General features: G+C 43.9%; 1 protein-coding gene across 1 annotated transcript; it reads right to left on the minus strand.

The window, feature by feature from the left end:
• Window positions 1-1,910: 1,910 nt before the first annotated feature.
• On the minus strand, window positions 1,911-6,465 carry LOC120700922. The gene is made up of 5 exons (XM_039985119.1): window positions 6,444-6,465; window positions 4,439-5,092; window positions 3,422-3,582; window positions 2,953-3,324; window positions 1,911-2,860 (listed from the first exon to the last, which is right to left on the minus strand). Exons 1-5 carry the CDS (start codon window positions 6,463-6,465, stop codon window positions 2,225-2,227), a joined length of 1,845 nt encoding a protein of 614 aa, XP_039841053.1. The 3' UTR covers window positions 1,911-2,224.
• Between the last annotated feature and the right edge of the window lie 14,716 nt (window positions 6,466-21,181).

The raw sequence follows: 21,181 nt of genomic DNA on the forward strand, positions 1-21,181 counted from the left end.
TGCCCTCGGGGGAGACCCGCACGACGACTGTGGGCGCCGCCGCCGGCGCTTGCGAATTCTATCAAGTGCCGGCTCGCTGCCTCCGGCACCACCTCGCCTGCCCTCCTCCGCCCCGACCGCCGATAGCCTCCCTCGCCGCTGCGCCCCGCCCTCCCTGCCCATCGACAAGGAACTAGGTGGGCACCTCTGCCATAAAAAAATGTTCTTTTGATACAGTATCACGATTAGCATGATACAGTAGGCCTAATATCAAAGGAAATCTTTGCAATTGAAGCTGGCTTGTCTTCTATCACAGTTATGTGTTCCATGTACGAGCTGATTATTTCATGATAAGAAGTGGTTATGAACTAAAATGATCACATTAGCATACCAACCTGGATCATCCTTGTGTGAGAGAAGCCAATTCATTGCCTCCTCAACTTTGGTCTTAGATGTGTTTATAGCAGCTTTCTGACAATGAAGGTAATTGAATCCCATGCTTGCAAGCTGGGACACAATATCCTCACTGGCAACAGGTGCAGCAGGCTCAGCTTTGTTGTCACTAGAAGATGAAGCAATGCAAAGTCAAAAAAAGCTGAAGAAAAGCACGTTACAGTTATAGAACTAAGAGCAACTCCAATTTGTGTTTATAGCTCTAATTTGTACTATATTATAACAAAATCACTTAATCTCCTGAATATTTTGAGATTTTGTTTGAACAGGTTGGTGGCTGGACTCAAGGGTACAAGGGACTCATGCTTGTCTGATGAACTGTGGTAAATGAAACCATTGATATGCAGAACAGAGGCTGCTATTGAGGCTGATAACACATCATGCAAGGCCTCCCCTGCATGGCTGCTATTCAGGCAGAATCCTATTCAGAATCCTGTTCTGAACTGCTAGTAATGCTGTCAGTTTGTTAGTTTTAGAACTCAGCTTCCTGATTCTTGTTTTGGACTGACTTGTGTAGTTGTATCCCTTGTATCTATGTTGTTGGCAGTAAAATAATCTTGGGCCATGGAATGACATATCTATATATTTCATTTGCAATCTAAATGTTTGTGCTAATTATATTTTTAGTGCTCTCTGAATGAGAGAATGAAAGCCACCTCATGAAAGCCACACGATCATTGCAAAATGACAGGTTGGGTGCACCTTTTCTCCAAATGACAGCAAGTTCACTGCAATTCTGCTAGCTGAAGCAACAGTTGAGCTAAGCAGTTGAAGCGACAGAATTGCTGAGAGTTCTCCAACATTGTACGATCAATAGCAGTTGTCAAAATAAAAGGCAGCAGTTGTTTCTTATCAATCAAAATTCAGTAAAGCAGCTTTATAGACAGAAGTTTTGCCAAAAAAAAAAAGGACAGGTTAAGTTCAGTAAAGCAACTTGCAGACCATACCAGCCATCCGACAAACAGAGCCAGTCCATTGTACAGGTAGAGCTTAGAACCCTTCCAGCCAGCAAGATCCAGATACCTGCAGGAAAAACAAGTCACAATTCGGTTAAAACGGTTGTCAATATCAGCTTGCAGTGATGGCAGAACTACACAGTTAGCTTGCAGTGACAATTACAGAACATGGTCATGCTGTAGTTGTAGCCATGCAGTGATAGCTCCTCGGCTATGCATGTGTAACTGACATGTATCATGTAGTAACCTGAATCAAAATAATCAAGAGAACAGCTTTTGGCTTGACATGTTAATCTGGCCAATAGAACAGCTTTTGACACGAGACCTTGAAATGACCTTGAAAATAGAACATCATCAAGAATAAAGTTCTGCTCTTGCATTATGCAGCTTTAATGTTCACAGTACAAGAACAAGAATTTGTAAGCCTATAATATGATACTGCAAAAAATAATCAAGAGTCTGCAAGTGACAGCTTTCACTAACAGTGACAGATTTCACTAACAGTGTGCATTCAGGCTGAAGTAACTGAACCAGCTGCAGGTTCCATTGCATACACCAAACATGAATTGGAATTTGTCAAAAATGACTTGAAATTTGACACCAGCAAGCATACATAACAGTATCTCCTCTCAGCAATATTTTGAACCAGGCATATGAACACCACATGCAGGCAAAATCACAATTGTCATTCTCAGTCATAACAGAATCACATATCTCAAGTACAAAATGGATACCTAAGATCTAAGAATCATTCACTTTCAAGCAATTAAGATATTTCAGATTTTCCCTATTCCCTACTTCCTCTTCCTCCGCAGCAAAATGACAGCCAACCCATCTCACGCGGAGCTTACATCATCCCCAGCCGCGCCGCTGGCATGCTCGCTTGCCCCCGAATTGAGTGAGGCAACCTTTGCCGCTGCAATCCGTGCCCTCATCGCTCGAACATAGACCCTCTGACTCTCGTCCATCGAGCTGAGATCATAGAACATAATCTTTTGCTCTTGCTCCCACATCAACCGCCGCTCCTCTATCTCTAGCTTCTTCTCCTCAATCCCGGTAGATGCTTCAAGCTTCTTCTGCTCAATCCTGGTAAATTCTTTCCACTTATCATCTTTTTGTTTTGCTTCTTCCACCTTCATCTGAACAAAGCTGCTCCAGACCTCTATGCACTCATCAACTCCCCGTCCATTCCTCTTCAACTTCTCCTTCGACTGTTTTCGACCTGGAGGTCGATCTTGCTTGGCAGGAGGCATGGAAGAGTTAGCTGGTGTCGAGTCTTGAGCTCCTTCATTTCCTTCATCTTCAGCTAGTGTAGCACTCTTGTCTGATGTGCTTGGCCTCTTTGATTGCTTCATGTTCTCTTGCAGAGATAGAAACTTCTCGGTGTGCCTAACCTCCAACCAGCAGTGGATGAAGGTGAATGACTTGTTTTTGGGGTCACATTGAGCATATCGAGCTTGAGCTTCTTTTATCTGCAAGAAAGATAAAACAATGAAGCAATTATTAGAAGATAATAAGCATTCGAACATTGGAAGTAACAAAGGCGATGTTCGATGCCACTTACATGCTCAGTGTAAGGAATACCACTTGGATGTCGACGCTCGATCTCGTCGTAGAATCCTTGAAATCTCATGCAGTCCTTCAGTATGCCTCCCATTCTTTTCTCGAGCGAAGCAGCAGTCCTATCAGACTCAAAACATTTGTAGTCGTGGAAGTGCTCGGCGATCCTTGCCCAATACGACTTGCTTGGTTGGTCATTTGCAATGATGGGATCAGTTGTGATGTTGCTCCAAGATCTGCAGAGCTGGATATCCTCATCGTGGTGGTAATTGACACCTCTCTTACTTCCACTGCCTTGAAGTTGCATCAGCACATCCACCTCCGGCTCAGTTTCTTGTGTCACAAAATTGATGAAACCTCCTGAGGGAATTGAATCCTACAAAAGGTCGACAAGTTAGAAGGTAATAGAAATGTGAAAACCTCATTATGTGAAAACATATAACACAATGCAAGTCAATATCACACAAGATTACCTGGGTGGGGGTCCAGTCAAAGAGGTTGGGTGCACTGAAGCCGTCCACGGTGGCCTCGTAGTCGAGTGCTAGTGTTGAGGAGGTGCTTTGAGTATCCTCGTAGCCGGCCGGCTCGGAGATGCTTGGCATTGGGGCCTTCATGGTGCTTTGATTGTTGATCCCTGTGACAACAATAAGGAAGATGTTTTGTTAGTTTCCTTATCAAACTAACTGTTTTTTGGGGGGAAATAGGAAAGGAGATTTACAAGATTCGATTTGATGTGCCTGCCATCTACATTTTAGGTTGCTAATCATAGTTCAAACAAGCAATTGTAACATAATGAATTATCAAACTAACTGTTTTTTTGTGGGTAGTGTGTATAAACACTAGCATAATCCAGTATACAATAGTGGACGACTTGACAGATGTCAACTAAAGGTTAGACATGTTTTGCAAGCTTAAGACTTAATAGTCTGGATGCTACATGACAACGGTGATTGCCAACAACATATTTTCCTGAAAGTGAATCAGTATTCAGTCGTACGCTATGCACAAACACAACAAAGGAGATCTGCAGGCACCAAGAATACCATATTTGATATTGGCACAACACGAAAGAAAAAAATATAGTGGCAAAATCAAAGATAGAAATAGCAAGCAATTAAGAAAACAAAAACAGAAGAAAGATATCTATACCTAGGGTTCCTGGATAGCACCCAGGCAGTGGTTCATGGATTCTTCTACAGCAGTAAACATGGGTACCAAAGAAGCAGTTCAGATATGGAATCACTACAATATCTGTTTTCCTACTGGATGCTTAAATGCAAACATGTGGATGCATTTTGCAATTAGCAAACTTACAAGGCCCAACACCTAAAACATGTGAAAACATCATCTGTGTCAACCAATCAATATGGCCTCCAAGCCGGTCAAAACCAATATCTTCAAACTTCAGAACTTCAATTGAATTAAATATTTAGCAAGCAGATATAACAACACCCACATTTTGTGAATTAAGTTGCACAGCATCAAATTACCTTGCCAAGGCAGGAAGCCACCGGGAGTGTCGCCAGGAAGTGGATGCTGTCCGCCGCCGGTACTTGGTTGATGCAGGCCGCCATTAGGAGGAGCCGTCAGTCGGGGAAGCGGAGCGATGAAGGACTGGCGCTGTTTCTTGGACGGGGTAGAGGTAGTCGGCCGAGGAGGCTTGCGGCCGCGGGAGATGGAGCGGGCCGGCGGCGCCAAGTTCCTCGAGCTCGCCCCGCCGCTGGTAGCCTGCTGCAGATGACGTCTCTCCATGGTATCCGCGTCGCTGGCGGCGGTGGCCGGCCTGGAGGACCACCTGCCCAAGGCGCCGGCGAAGCGGCTCAAGACGTCGCGGAGCTGCCTCGTCGCCTCCCCGCGCCCGCAGTCGGCAAGAAGCAGATGCTGGTGTTCCTCGACCTCGGGGACTGGGGAGGCCGACAGCGCTGGCAGTGGGGACTGCGTCGTGTCCGCCGCGGGGCCGGGGCCGGCGGAGAGGATGCAAAGGGCGCTCCTCCGCCCGACGCAACTCAGCCCGATCCCTGGGGGCACCACGATGTGCGGCGCGGCGACGGCCGCTAGGGCGGCTGGCGACGTGGCATCGGCGGGGGCAGGGCGGGGGCGGCGGCAGCGTGACGGGGCGGGGGCGGGGGGCGCTGGGATCGGATCTGGAAAGAAAAGAAAAAAAAAAGAGAAACTGGTGGGCCCACAGTTGGCAGCCCAAATAGAGAGCCGCCAAATTGGGGAGGTGGGCCGAGAAATTTGGAAGGCCTACTAAAATGATAGCTCATTTGCTCTCCCTACTGGAGATTGATTTTTGATGTACATCGACTAAATGTTTAAATGGCAGGTCATTTGCTCTCCCTACTGGAATTGCTCTTATAGATCCAAACAGCTCACATTGGTGACGCGGATGAAAAAACTATTGTGTTGCATTATTGGTGACGCGTATGAAAGTTACCCGTCACCATTGCTGTAATTAGTGACGTGCAACAAATTAAACGTCACAATTGTGTTTCATCATTGGTGACGCGCGTTAAAGTTGACCGTCAGCACTAACTAATTAGTGATGCGCGTAAACTTTACCCGTCACCAATATATGCGTACCATGATAAGACAAATGATACTATTGTGTATTGGTGACGTTTGTAATATAAAGCTGTCACTAATCTTAAATTAGTGACATGTGAAGTTTTCACGTCACTACTACGGGTGTCTTCTTTTAATGCACCAGATTAGTTTGGCTAGGGGTGCTCCCTTCCTTATCTGTTGTGAGAAATCAATGTATATTAACTTACCATATTCTATTTCTAAGATCACTATGTTCTCCTTGTTAGTTTATGTAAGAGATCATATGAATCTATCTTGATCCAAGTGCCCCCTTTTCCTAACATTCAAATAATCTAAAACGGGTATAATTGTAATGTTTGGTTAAGATTTGATATTTTTTTGTCACATCTTTAACTGACGAAACTTGCGAACAAGCTCTGATCAGAGATTGGGCCACGTCGCTTTGTTTTTCAAAGTCCGATCTTGATCGGGCAGTCCAAAAGCAGTCACTGGATCCATGGTCTCCTCTACTCTCTAGACCCTTCACTACTGCCGTAAAACGCCGCGTGCACTGTGCCTCTGCCTCGCCACTGCCGCCTTTGACCGCCTGCCTTGCAGCTGTCGCCCCGCGTGATGAGCTCGCTGCCGGCGGCTGCAGTGTCGAATCTCAAGCAGGGGCGGAGCTACAGCTTGCTTTCGTTGTCAGCTCACAACAATAAACTTCAGAAAACTTAATGTACTGTACTGTTTAAGTACTGTATCCAAAGTTAATGACATCAGTAAAAGAAGAGTCTGACATCGTTGAATCAGGAGGCTGGCTTCGCCACTTATCTCAAGCAGCACCGCTTCTTGCCGTAGCCATGCCGCTCGTGATCACCGAAGGACGGCCGCATGTGGGTGGCTTCCGTCCCCATCTCCCTCACTCCCTGCTCGTCCAGCCACCCAAAATCGGCGCTGCGACGTGCCCACCTTTGTCGATCTCCCTCTCCATCGCCGCTGCTCCTTCTGGCCACCATCGCCCAGCTTTGCTGCTGTGAGCTCCGCTTCGTGACACGGTCCTATCATATCCGGCACGGCAGGGGTGCGGTGCGTCGCAAGAGCTGAGGCCTGAGGCAGAGCAGCAGCTGCCAAGGAGCTGAGGCAGAACAGCAGCTATGCGGCGCGCGGATGAGTCTCCTCTGCAGTACTGCAGGGAGACTCTTCCACTGACTTGTGGCCCCTGAACCATGGAGCCCGCAGGTCAGTGGCACCGAGTCCCTCTGCAGTATTGCAGAGGAAGCGGTTCCGCGGCGTGCGGCGAGTCAACGAGAAGAGACACTGTACAATGAAGTACTGTACGCTACTATCAGTCGTTGCCCCTAGCTTGTTAGATGTATTGATTGTTCTGCCAATGCTTATTCTATTATTGTGCCGCTCACCAGCCTCCTTTGTTCCCCACAGAGCTATGCACAAAATAGTTATGATTTCAGTTTTATTCATTACTGTATGCACCAAAGTAAAGGGGATTCACTTCAATCTTTTCTTATTGTTTGATTTGATACTACGTGTTCTTCAATGTTACTTAATTAGGTACTTTCAAATGTTTCAATTTGACTACACTTTTCAAGTGAATATTTCAATATTTATCTGTAACACTTTCCAAATTTACATTATATGCTGATGACGTTCTTTCCATGCTCTGAACAAATCTATAGTGCTAATTTGATACTCCCTCCGTTCCAAAATGTAGATCGTTTTGACTTTTCTAAATTCATAGTGTTTGATATGCATCTAGATATAATATATGTTTAGATACATAGAAAAATATATGAATTTAGAAAAGTCAAAATGACCTACATTTTGGAACGGAGGGAGTAGTAATTTAAGTCCTTCTTGATTCTAATACAAATTTAAAACATATAAACAGGCATGCCTAGATTTCTCCACTACTTTTAGCATCTTACGAAGGACTGAGGTTAGGGAAACTGCAAGCTGACCTGTTAACTATTTGGGTAAGCATGAGACCATTTACCATTTTAATTTGTTTTATAGTACAAAATGTTGAAAATCGTAGTCCTTTTCTTTGTTACAATATTTCAACAATTTGTATAGTAACATCAATTAACATTTGTAAGAATTAGTTAGTAACATAGCATTTTTCATGCATGACAGGAGGCAATATCAAAGTATACAAGGACCATGATAGCAATTTCTCATGACCGATTTGTGGTGAAAGATCAGACTATGAAGAGTACCATGCACATTATGATCACTTGCATACGATAATTTCCCGTACACGAGTGAGTGACGATAGAGTAGGATGGTAAACAAAAAGTTTCTTTGATAAAAGACTGGACCGCTCCAACGTAGGCGCGGCAAGGCCGCGCCATACTTTCTAGAATTCTAGTGCGTATTGATTTGTGCTGATTTCAAGATGTTGCTTATCTTTGGTTCCTACTTATTATATTTCTAATTTCACAGCGAGATGGATGTACAATCAAGAAAACTGAAAGATGGGAACTATTGCAGTTGTGAACCTAGAAGACGAAGGTCACCTCAACAAATTCGGACACAAGTCACAATATAAATAAATTTTGTATTGAGTTATACCGCTATGTTGTGCTATTGAACAGACTTTTCATATTCTTTGTACATGCACTATTTGCTGAAATGAAAAATTGTTCAATAAACATTATCTAAGAACATTTTTAAAATAATATCTAAAAAATCTATAGGACACTAACTAAAGTTTCTTTACTACTTAGAAAAGGCGACACGTGCGCAAATCACTAGTTTGAGTGAGTTGTGGAAGAGCTGGTACAATGTGCATTATGTGATTCCATTGTATCGGTCATTGGTGTCTTTAACATTTGCAAGGCAGATGAATATCCATACCATTCAGCATTGGATGACATTGCTCGTTTACTTGTTTTGTTGGATATGATTCATGTTTTCCGCAAGACTCTAGTAGTGTGTATGAATGAAACTGGATGTAACTGTGTATGGATGTTGTGGCAGAACCGCCCGACATAAACCGGTTTAAGTGCGCTAACCATCGTTGCAAAGTCAATTAGGTTTAACTCGCACAGCAGACGGAGCACATCGGAGGTCTGTCGGGTAAATTCCCGATAAAACCACTTAAACCTGGATCGAACAAAGCAGCATAACTCACGCGAAGGCGAGTCCAGAGATTACAACATTACACTATATATTACAACACAGAGAGTTGAACATAACTTTAGGGTTACAAACCAAATTCCATACTTAACAAAGTGCTTTGTAATGCCAATATAAAAGAAGTTCACCAAAGTCCTTTATTTTAGCAGAAAGTAAACACGAGAACTAACGACCATACGGGTGTCACGATGAAGCCCGCTTCATGACATCACTCGTTCTTGTCATCGTTGACCGGGGACGTTTCCCATTCCATAGACCAACTAGGCGGAAGAGTGCAAGACCAGGTCAAACTGGCAATCATATCCTCAATGGTTTCACCTGAAACAAATTATAGCCACAAGCAGGGCTGAGTACACTAATACTCAGCAAGGCTTACCCGACTGAGGGTATACTTAGCCCTTTATCTAGACATGCAAGGTTTTTGGCTTGAGGGGTTTGTTTTGCCGAAAAGCAGTAAAGAATAGATCCTTAATTGCAGGTTATAGTTTTCAGGTTCTAGTTCAATTAACCATTCTAGGTGAGCATCTATCCAATAGCATACATGGTGAAAACAATTATCTTTTATCATCCAAACAACCATATTCGCCATCCTCAACTTTCACTTCTTACTCTATGTGACAGAAGGGTTAAGAAGTCCCAAACCGTAGGAAGCGGATGATTCGAATCGAATTTGTTAACCTTGCAAGGCAGACCTAAACACACGTCACGTGGTTACTCCCAGAGTCACACGTGCAATATTTCCCCTTTCTTTCCGGGTTGTGGATCAGGGTCACCGTCCTCGACTACAGAGTACGACGACTCTGCACCCGCATGTGCGCGCATGAGAAACGACGTTCAAAGAAGGTGAAAGTAAAGTCCACTTGCCGGTCCAATCAGGTACTTATGCTTACCGATTACCATATTTCTCGGCATGTGATTAGTACGTTCAAACGCTTAACCACCACTACCACACACCGCGGCCTTATCAACTTTCACTAAACAGACGGGGCATCACAAGTACCAAAGCCCCGACCGTAGACCTTATAGTTGCAGTATGCAGTAAACATCCAACTCCTATAATTCTTGCGAGTGACAGGAAATCACTCGACTTCTACCGAACCATTAGCATAGCTAACTAACGACCTACACATACTAGTGTTCAAGCATAGGTACCTAGGATCATGCAACTAAGGTTCCAATCAACTCCTGTAACTTAATTGCACAAGTAGATAGGAACAATAATGAGTTGCATAAATTTGAAATAGTAGGACATGCTCCGGGGCTTGTCTTCCTGGGCGTAGCTAGATCTGGGCTCTTTCGAAATCGGGTTCGGGTCTTCAGTGGCTTCAGTTAGATTCACTTGAGCTTCACGCTGCTCACTCTCAGACTCAGGCACCAGCTTGTACGTTCCGTCAGCAAGAGTAGTCGAATCTATATGAAATGCACATGTATGAGCTGTGAGACGATAACAATTTATTATTTGCTTCACTATAAAGTTGTAATGCAAACAAAACCCGAAGTTAAAGAGTGAAACACTTTCATTCATATTCTACTGGGCAATCATTTATAGAGTAAAATCTAATATGTTTTAGTTCATAAAAGAATCTAGGGTTGAGTTTCAACACTTCATAAATTTGAAATAATTTCAACAACTACAACATTTACATAAATTAAACTACAACACTTTTGAATCTCAAATTTTTACAGAGGGATCCACATACGATTCTAAACACTCTTTAAATTTATCAGAATTTTTCTAGACATAAACATGAGTAATAAAATTGACAAAATTAACTCACATATAAAAAGACTAATTAGTACAGAGAGTTAAAAAATGTTTTTGGCTCTCAAATTTTTTATGCTAGCTTATCTTCTAAATACTGGGCCATGGTAAAATTTTCAGATTTTTCCAGGTGCAACAACTATTTATAATAATTTAGCACCATTTTTAAAGATTAAAACACAGAGCTAGCTACACAAATCTAAAAATAAAGAAACTTGGACAGTAGTGTTCATTTAGTATTGCAAGTACACATAAAAAGTTTCATACATATATATATGAGAACATCTAGAAATAAAAAGTAAGTTATTCCACTAGATCTAGCCAAGACTAGGGTTTCATCTGGTTATAGGTGCTAACTGGTGCTCAAATTTTTACACAACACTAAGCATAGCATGGACTATCTATCAGCCAAAAATCACCTATAGATGCTAAGTATAACTCCTAGAATAATTATAGCCTAGGTAATTTAATCTTTTTCCTAGATTAAAATACAGACAGAAAATAAATATGAACATGTAATGAAAGTTGTAGATCTTGTTGCAAGGATTCAGAACATTTGGATTTTTATTTTTTTGATTTTTCTATGAATTTCTAGGCATTTTCAAAGTTTGCTGTTTTGGAAACAAAAGAAAAAGAAAGAACTTTTTGCACAGAGGCCTCTGGAAGAAGTGTTTTCCTCGCAGATAGGCCCCTGGCTGGACTTGGAGACAGGGGAGGCGGTGGGCGGCCGGATTCCGGCGCCTGCGGCGGCCGGATTCCGGCGCGGGGGAATAGGGGGAGCAGCAAGAGGGTGGCGAGAGCAACCTCGGGGTGGTCTCGGTTGAGCGCGGGACGGCCGGAGGAGGCTCCTCAGCGGAGCAGGGGCTCCGGCGGCGGCAGTTGGAGGCGGCGGCGGCGGTCCGGCGAGCCTGGGCGGCGGCGAGTGGGTCGGGGAGCACCAGTGGATGTCAAGGAAGCTATCTGCGGGTTTTGTTGGGCGCGAGGAAGGGTGGAGGGGGGCTCCGCGGAAGACCGGTGAGCGGCGGCGCTAATGGCGAGCGGCGATGGCTGTTCCCAGCAAAGGGGGCACGCAGAGCTTGGCGCTCGAGCTCAGGAAGGAAAGAGAGAAGGGTGAGGACGTCAGGGAGCTCGCGGGAAGGGTCTAGGCGAGTCATGGGCGAGGGTAGGGCGAGGTGCGGTCGACCGGGTCGTCACGGCGTCGCCGTGGCGCCTCGGCGGCCATCCTCGGCGTGCGCGAAGGGGGCGGTGCCGCGTGGCAAGTCTGGGCGGATTGGAGGGAGCCGGTTTGGGCAAACCCGGGGGTGGGGAGGTGGTCTGGCCGGGCGGGCGGCGCGCGGCCGGCGGCCTCTGTTCGGCCGGGCAGAACAGGGAAGGGAGAGGGAGAGAAGAGAGAGAGAGAGTAGAGAGAGAGAAAGGGATTTGACGAGTCAAAATCCATTTTTTCTCAAAATTTTCTTTTGAAACATGGAAAACTTTGAATATGAAAGTTGTAGAGAATTTCGAATTCTACACTTTTCGTTTCAGGCACCAATTCGTTTGAGACTCAAATCAACAGTTAATTTGAAATCCCGACGAAAGTACGTTACTAGTCGATTCGAGTTTGAATTCAAATTTTCTTCAACTTTTGTATGGAAACTCGAAAATATTTGAACATGAAAGTTGTTTCACATTGAAAATGCTACAAATTTGGTCTTGGGCAAAATTTCGTTTGAGCTATGGATAAAAAATTATTTTCAAATCACGTTCGGTAAAATTTGAATTTATTCAACATTTCATGTGACCTTATTCAATTGGAATTTAATTCTTCATGCCAAAATTCTAACATCACCTATAAAAGATATTGATGCATTTTATTTTGCATTTCATGGTGAGTATGAAAAATTACACTACTACCCTAAACTAGATGTACCCCACCCAAAGTACAAGTACATACACACATACACACATTTATTTATTGTGATGTTTCTTGGTTAAGGGTACATGATTTGGTGCTAACGACCCTGGTTTAACTAATTAAACACCTGGGGTGTTACAGCCTACCCCCCTTAAAAAGAATCTCGACCCGAGATTCGAGTAATTAGGCTAAGTGTGGAAGGTATGTGTACCTTGGGGGGAAGCTAGAAAACCACGGTAATGTTCATTTAGATAGGTTTCAGTCTCCCAAGTGGCTTCTTCTTCAGTGTGATGACTCCACTGGATTTTGTACATTTGAACTACTTTTCTTCTTGTTACCCTTTCTTTCCGATCAAGAACTTTGATAGGGTATTCCACATAGGAAAGGTCCGGTTTTACCCGTATATCCTCTTGTTCGACAATCTCCGTGGGAACTCGGACACATTTCTTAAGCTGAGAAACATGGAAGATGTCGTGTATGGCGGATAGTTGCGGAGGAAGTCTCACTCTATAGGCCACGGGTCCATAAGTTTCGATGATTTCATAGGGACCAACATACTGGGGAGCTAGTTTTCCTTTCACTCCAAATCTTTGTACACCCCTGGTTGGGAAAACCCGAAGGTATACATGATCTCCAACTTCGAATTGCAAGGGATCTCTTCTTTTGTCGAAATAGCTCTTTTGCCTAGATTGTGCCGCTTTAAGATTTGCTTGGATTACCCTCACTTTTTCCTCTGCCTCGGTTACAAGATCAGGTCCGAATACCACTCGTTCTCCAACTTGCGACCAGCTCAAAGGAGTACGACACCTTCGACCATACAAGGCCTCAAATGGTGCCATTTTCAAACTCTCTTGATAGCTATTGTTGTACGAGAATTCTGCTAGAGATAAGCACTTATCCCAACTCTTGTCAAAGTGAATAACACAAGTTCTCAACATGTCTTCTAGGATTTGGTTTATTCTCTCTGTTTGTCCATCGGTTTGAGGATGATATGCTGAGCTTCTAATCAGTTTGGTACCTAGAGAAGCTTGCAATTGTTCCCAAAAGCGTGATGTGAATTGAGTACCACGATCAGAAATGATCGTTTTAGGTACGCCATGTAGGCAAACAATGCGATCGAGATAAATCTCGGCATATTTCTTGGCATTATAGGTGGTGTGCACTGGAATAAAATGCGCCGTCTTTGTGAGCCTATCCACGATAACCCAAATGGAGTCGTGCTTTTGGGATGTAGTTGGCAATCCAACAATGAAATCCATGCTTATGTCTTCCCATTTCCATGATGGGATAGACAAAGGTTGAAGAGGGCCGGCTACCTTCAAGTGGTTGGCTTTTACTCGCCGACAGGTATCACATTCGGAAACATATTTAGCAACTTCCCTTTTCATCCTAGTCCACCAGAAGTTTTGTTTAAGATCTTGATGCATTTTGTTACTGCCTGGATGGATGGAGAACTTGGAAAGGTGTGCCTCATCGAGAATTTGCTTTCGGAGCTCATGATTCTTTGGAACGACTATGTGGCTTTCGAACCATAGAATTCCATTGTGGTCCTGGCGGAAACATTTATATTTTCCTTCACCTTGAGAGAGCTTCTGCTTGATGATTTTAATACCTTCATCATGTAGTTGCGCCATGATAATTTGATAGTGGAGGGTTGGTTCAATGGAGATGTGGTTTAAAGTGCCTTGAGGAATCATTTCCAAATTGAGTCTTCTCATTTCAGAACACAGTGTCTGGTTATAAGATTCCACAGTTAGGCAATTGCAATGAGTCTTGCGGCTTAGTGCATCCGCAACTACATTGGCCTTACTCGCATGGTAGTGCACCTCGAGATCGTAGTCTTTGATTAATTCCAACCATCATCTTTGTCTCATATTTAGATCGGCTTGGGTGAAGATATATTTGAGACTCTTATGGTCTGTGTAGATATTGCAATGAGTGCCCATAAGATAGTGTCTCCAAATCTTTAGAGCATGAATGACGGCTGCTAACTCGAGGTCATGAGTAGGATAGTTCTGCTCATGAGGCCGAAGAGATCGTGAAGCATAGGCAATGACTCTATTGTCTTGCATGAGCACACAACCAAGACCCATACCCGACGCGTCACAATACACGTCAAAGGGCTTGGCATTATCAGGTTGAGCTAAGACAGGAGCCTTAGTCAGCAACTCCCTTAGAGTGTGGAAAGCTTTCTCACATCTTTCATCCCAGACAAATTTCACTCCTTTCTTCAACAGTTCGGTCATAGGCTTAGCAATTTTTGAGAAGTCCGGAATGAATCGACGATAATATCCAGCTAGACCAAGAAAACTGCGAATCTGATGAACGGAAGCAGGAGGTTTCCAGTCCATCACTTCTTGTACCTTACTAGGATCAACGGCTATGCCTTCACTGGATATAGTATGACCCAAAAATTTCACCTTGTCTAACCAAAACTCACATTTGGAAAACTTAGCATATAACTGATGATCTCTAAGACGTTGAAGAACGATGCGCAAGTGTTTGGCATGGTCCTCCTCATTCTTGGAATAAACAAGGATGTCGTCAATGAAGACCACGACAAACTTGTCAAGCTCTGGCATGAACACCGAATTCATGAGATACATGAAATATGCAGGTGCGTTTGTGAGGCCAAAGGACATAACTAAATATTCATATAGTCCATATCTTGTAGAGAATGCGGTTTTAGGAATATCACAGGGTCGGATTTTGATCTGATGATATCCAGAGCGAAGATCCAACTTGGAAAACACCCTAGCTCCAGCCAACTAATCAAATAAAACATCAATGCGGGGAAGGGGATATTTATTTTTGATTGTCACCGCATTGAGAGGCCGGTAGTCCACACACAACCTCAAACTATCGTCCTTTTTCTTCACAAATAGGGCCGGACAACCCCAAGGTGATGCACTAGGACGAATAAAACATTTGTCAAGGAGTTCTTGCAGTTGAATTTTTAATTCGGCCAATTCCTTAGGTGGCATCCTATAGGACCTCTTGGAAATAGGTGCAGTGCCTGGCTGCAGCTCAATAACAAACTCGACGTCCCTATCTGGTGGCATTCCTGGCAATTCATCCAGAAAAACATCGGTGTACTCGCATACCACAGGAATTTCCTCTAGTTTGGATGCGCTCATGGCAAATGCACATGAATTGGTGCACTGTTGGAAGGGTAAATAAAGAGTAGTGGCTCCTTGGATCAGAGAATTGATTTCAATGGCCCGGGAAGGAATGTCCAAAGCCACTCCATGCCGAGTCATCCAATCCATACCCAATATTATATCTAGTCCTTCTAGTGCCAACAGGATCAGATCGGTTTTGATGACTTTACTACCCAGTTTGATCGGAACGTTTCTTATGATTTGATTTGAAGCAATCTTCCCACCCGGTGTGGATATCATATAGGACCCTTTTGTGTGACAGAAATCCAAACCCATTTTTGCACCAAATTTTGCATTAATAAAACTATGGGATGCACCGGAATCAAATAGTGTAACTGCAGACTTGGTGTGGATAGAAAATGTACCCATCATTACTGGCGCTCCCTCAGGTAGTTCTGCAAGAGTGGTGAAGTTGACCCGCCCTTACCTGACTTGAACAGTTTGCCTTCTTCCCTTGTTCTAGTTGTTTTGAATAGAACCTTGACCCTGGTTTTGTTTCTTAGGCTGCGGACATTCTCGGGCGAAATGAGCTGAACTCCCACAATTGAAGCAACGATTATTATTGCCGGGACGAAGTGGCTGCTGGACATTTGGCCTGGGGCCAGTTAGCTGAGGAACAAGGGGTCGCATTACACCCTGTTGCTGTGGTGGCCTAAAAATCCAATGCCCTGGCTGAGGGGCCTGTTGAGGGATTTTAGAAGAAACATTCTGCACGAAACGATACCTCGGTGACTGAGCACTCAAGGGTCCAGGTGGAGCCTTTCGCTTTTTCTCAGCACGATGAGCCACAATGCAATCCTCTTGTGTAATTGCCAGATTAACCAGCTCATTGTATGTGTCGACCCTAATGGGATTCAGACGTTCCTTGAGCTTGGTATTGAGTCCTCTACGAAAGCGGTCACGCTTCTTAACATATGTGTCAGCATGATAGCCCGCGTACTGACAGAGACTATTAAAAGCTTGGGCATATTGGATAACCGTACGAGTCCCTTGAGTGAGAGCCAGGAACTCATTCAGTTTCCTTTCCATAAGACCCTCTGGAATATGGTGATCCCTAAATGCATTTTTGAATTCGTTCCAAGTAACAACATGATCGGCCGGAAGCATGCCATGGTAGTTGTCCCACCAAAGACGAGCAGAACTGCGAAGCTGTTGTGCGGCAAAGAGAGTCTTATTTTCCTCCGAATATGGCACCGGAAGTAGTGCAAACTTGGACTCGATTGTGCGAATCCAAGCATCCGCATCCAGTGGTTCTTCTGTCTTGTTGAACAGAGGAGTCTGTGTTGCAAAGAAATCCTGATAACCAGCAACTTGAGGTTGATGGGCGTGATGTCCACCTCGCTGCTGCCCTTGGACAAGTTGGCGAAGCAACTCAGTCTGGGCGGACAGGACTTCCGCAAAGTCTGGTGGTGGGGGTGGCGGCTGCTGCGATCCGCTACCACTCGCGTTCGCGAAACCCTCTGGATTACCACGCGTCGATCCCACCCTCTGGAACATACAAAAACTCTTTTGTGAGCAAGTAATATACAATGCCCCAAAATACAAAAGAGTAAATGCAGAAAAATAGAACTAGCATGTATTATATAACAACATGGACAGAAGGTTGTTTGTTACAAGAAAAATCACAACTCCTGTTCTGTTCAACCAAAACCTCCCAACTTTTGACAGCCAAGGGGTAATTTAACATTCTACAATTTTTGTAGTCTACTCAAGCACTTCGGCAGATAGAGTCCTTTGTTGAGTTCGGTAACTTCCTATACCCAGACACGGCAGACCGAACAGAGTCTAGATAGACCTTAATCGTGAAAAATAACACGTGCTCAGGTGCAAACCTCAGTTTTCCCCATTACCACATGTACTTTTATTGATTTCAGTTTAAGATCATGATGCATGCACGACCTAGTCGTCCTCACAAAACAAACAACTGCCAAATAACTTTGGAGTTACGGGGTTAGCGCCGGTAGCATAGCACGAAATTACGTCTCTCCCTATATATGTTTAGCCGAAATCTAACCGTTCTTAACGTAATCGCGGTTAGTGTACCTGCAGAAGATGCATAGCATGTATATATATATGAATATTCACGACTAGACCCTTCATGCCAGCACTCACGAACGGCCCCCATGTGTCCTACGCCACATGGGTAACGCATATGCAGTTGCCCACATATTCACCCATACATTGCCATTCACTATAGAAACGGCAGCCATACAATTTTCCGCTGTATGGCCAATGTTAACATACGCCACTGAGATAGCGTATTCACGAGTTCCATTACCCCCAATATAATCGACTGATGGTCGGTATATTGGTAGTAGCTCAAGTAAGCCACTGCTTGAGCACAGCGTTCGGTTGGCATCACCGACGAGAAGGTCAGTCTCCCTCAGCTGACTGAGTATACTTTACTCCCAATATAATCAACCGATAGTTGGTATATTGGCAGCACCTTAAGTAGGCCATTGCTTGAGGGCAATGTTCGGCTCGCATCACCGACGGGAAGGTCAGACTCTCTCAGCTGACTGAGGATCTTTACCATCTTACCTTCGCGTAGGTGCGTCGTTACGGAATTTAAGGGTTGATTGTACACAAAAATAAGGTCTGATGGAAAGTAAAGTGCTGGAAGTCAGGTATATAATGACATAAGTTAGATAGCCACCTAGTAACTTACCATAATTCCCCTAGGGCTTTATGAACTAGGCACCATCCTTAACGAACCAACGTATTTTGCAAACACAATTTTTGTAGTCAAATTTTAATAAAATTCTTCGAAAACTCGTCACTTTCTCCGGTGCACGCTTTGTTCGGCTCTGATACCAGCTGTGGCAGAACCGCCCGACATAAACTGGCTTAAGTGCGCTAACCATCGTTGCAAAGGCAATTAGGTTTAACTCGCACAGCAGACGGAGCACATCGGAGGTCTGTCGGGTAAATTCCCGATAAAACCACTTAAACCTAGATCGAACAAAGCAGCATAACTCACGCAAAGGCGAGTCCAGAGATTACAACATTACACCATATATTACAACACAGAGAGTTGAACATTTCGGGTTACAAACCAAGTTCCATACTTAACAAAGTGCTTTGTAATGCCAATATAAAAGAAGTTCACCAAAGTCCTTTATTTTAGCAGAATGTAAACACGAGAACTAACGACGATACGAGTGTCACGATGAAGCCCGCTTCATGACATCACTCGTTCTTGTCATCGTTGACTGGGGACGTTTCCCATTCCACGGACCAACCAGGCGGAAGAGTGCAAGGCCAGGTCAAACTGACAATCATATCCTCAAAGGTTTCACCTGAAACAAATTATAGCCACAAGCAGGGCTGAGTACACTAATACTCAGCAAGGCTTACCCGACTGAGGGTATACTTAGCCCTTTATCTAGACATGCAAGGCTTTTGGCTTGAGGGGTTTGTTTTGCCTGAAAAGCAGTAAAGAATAGATCCTTAATTGCAGGTTATAGTTTTCAGGTTCTAGTTCAATTAACCATTCTAGGTGAGCATCTATCCAATAGCATACATGGTGAAAACAATTATCTTTTATCATCCAAACAACCATATTCGCCATCCTCAACTTTCACTTCTTACTCTATGTGACAGAAGGGTTAAGAAGTCCCAAACCGTGGGAAGCGGACTGATTCGAATCGAATTTGTTAACCTTGCAAGGCAGACCTAAACACACGTCACGTGGTTACTCCCAGAGTCACACGTGCAACATTTCCCCTTTCTTTCCGGGTTGTGGATCAGGGTCACCGTCCTCGACTACAGAGTACGACGACTCTGCACCCGCATGTGCGCGCATGAGAAATGACGTTCAAAGAAGGTGAAAGTAAAGTCCACTTGCCGGTCCAATCAGGTACTTATGCTTACCGATTACCATATTTCTCGGCATGTGATTAGTACGTTCAAACGCTTAACCAGCCACTACCACACACCGCGGCCTTATCAACTTTCACTAAACAGACGGGGCATCACAAGTACCACAGCCCCGACCGTAGACCTTATAGTTGCAGTATGCAGTAAACATCCAACTCCTATAATTCTTGCGAGTGACAGGAAATCACTCGACTTCTACCGAACCATTAGCATAGCTAACTAACGACCTACACATACTAGTGTTCAAGCATAGGTACCTAGGATCATGCAACTAAGGTTCCAATCAACTCCTTGTAACTTAATTGCACAAGTAGGATAGGAACAATAATGAGTTGCATAAATTTGAAATAGTAGGACATGCTTCGGGGCTTGCCTTCCTGGGCGTAGCTGGATCTGGGCTATTCCGAAATCGGGTTCGGGTCTTCAGTGGCTTCAGTTAGATTCACTTGAGCTTCACACTGCTCACTCTCGGATTCGGGCACCAGCTCGTATGTTCCGTCAGCAAGAGTAGTCGAATCTATATGAAATGCACATGTATGAGCTGTGAGACGATAATAATTTATTATTTGCTTCACTATAAAGTTGTAATGCAAACAAAACCCGAAGTTAAAGAGTGAAACACTTTCATTCATATTCTAATGGGCAATCATTTATAGAGTAAAATCTAATATGTTTTAGTTCATAAAAGAATCTAGGGTTGAGTTTCAACACTTCATAAATTTGAAATAATTTCAACAACTACAACATTTACATAAATTAAACTTCAACAATTTTGAATCTCAAATTTTTACAGAGGGATCCACATACGATTCTAAACACTCTTTAAATTTATCAGAATTTTTCTAGACATAAACATGAGTAATAAAATTGACAAAATTAACTCACATATAACAAGACTAATTAGTACAGAGAGTTACAAAATGTTTTTGGCTCTCAAATTTTGTATTCTAGCTTATCTTTTGAAGACTGGGCCATGGTAAAATTTTCAGATTTTTCCAGATGCAACAACTATTTATAACAATTTAGCACCATTTTTAAAGATTAAAACACAGAGCTAGCTACACAAATATAAAAATAAAGAAACTTGGACAGTAGTGTTAATTTAGTATTTCAAGTACACAGAAAATTTTAATACATATATCTATATGAGAACATCTAGAAATAAAAAGTATGTTATTCCACTAGATCTAGCCAAGACTAGGGTTTCATCTAGTTATAGGTGCTAACTGGTGCTCAAATTTTTACACAACACTAATCATGGTATGGACTAGCTACCAGCCAAAAATCACCTATAGATGCTAAGTAGAACTCCTAGAATAATTATAGCCTAGGTAATCTAATCTTTTTCCTAGATTAAAATACAGACAGAAAATAAATATGTGCATGTAATGAAAGTTGTAGATCTTGTTGCAAGGATTCCAGAACATTTGGGTTTGCATTTTCCTAATTTTTCTATGAATTTCTAGGCATTTTCAAAGTTTGCTATTTTGGAAACATAAGGAAAAGAAAGAACTTTTTGCACAGAGGCCCCTGGAAGAAGTGTTTTCCTCACAGATAGGCCCATGGCCGGACTTGGAGACAGGGGAGGCGGCGGGCGGCCGGATTCCGGTGCCTGCGGCAGCCGGCGGCGAGGGGGAATAGGGGGAGGAGCAATAGGGTGGCGAGAGCAACCTCGGGGTGGTCTCGGTTGAGCGCGGGACGGCCGGAGGAGGCTCCTCCGCGGAGCAGGGGCTCCGGCGGCGGCAGTTGGAGGCGGCGGCGGCGGTCCGGCGAGCCTGGGCAGCGGCGAGCGGGTCGGGGAGCACTGGTGGATGTCAAGGAAGCTCTCTGCGAGGTTTGTTGGGCGCGAGGACGG

The sequence above is a fragment of the Panicum virgatum genome, chromosome 3K (genome assembly GCF_016808335.1).
Source record: "Panicum virgatum strain AP13 chromosome 3K, P.virgatum_v5, whole genome shotgun sequence".
Taxonomy (NCBI): domain Eukaryota; kingdom Viridiplantae; phylum Streptophyta; class Magnoliopsida; order Poales; family Poaceae; genus Panicum; species Panicum virgatum.

Excerpts from the sequence above, each read along its gene's own strand:
- LOC120700922 (XM_039985119.1), bottom strand. The coding sequence starts at position 6,465 with ATGGAGAGGGAGATCGACAAAG. Across the intron at positions 5,093-6,443 it reads GGAGAGGGAGATCGACAAAG|ATCCGATCCCAGCGCCCCCC; the intron begins GTGGGCACGTCG and ends TTTTCTTTCCAG. Across the intron at positions 3,583-4,438 it reads TGGCTTCCTGCCTTGGCAAG|GGATCAACAATCAAAGCACC; the intron begins GTAATTTGATGC and ends TTGTTGTCACAG.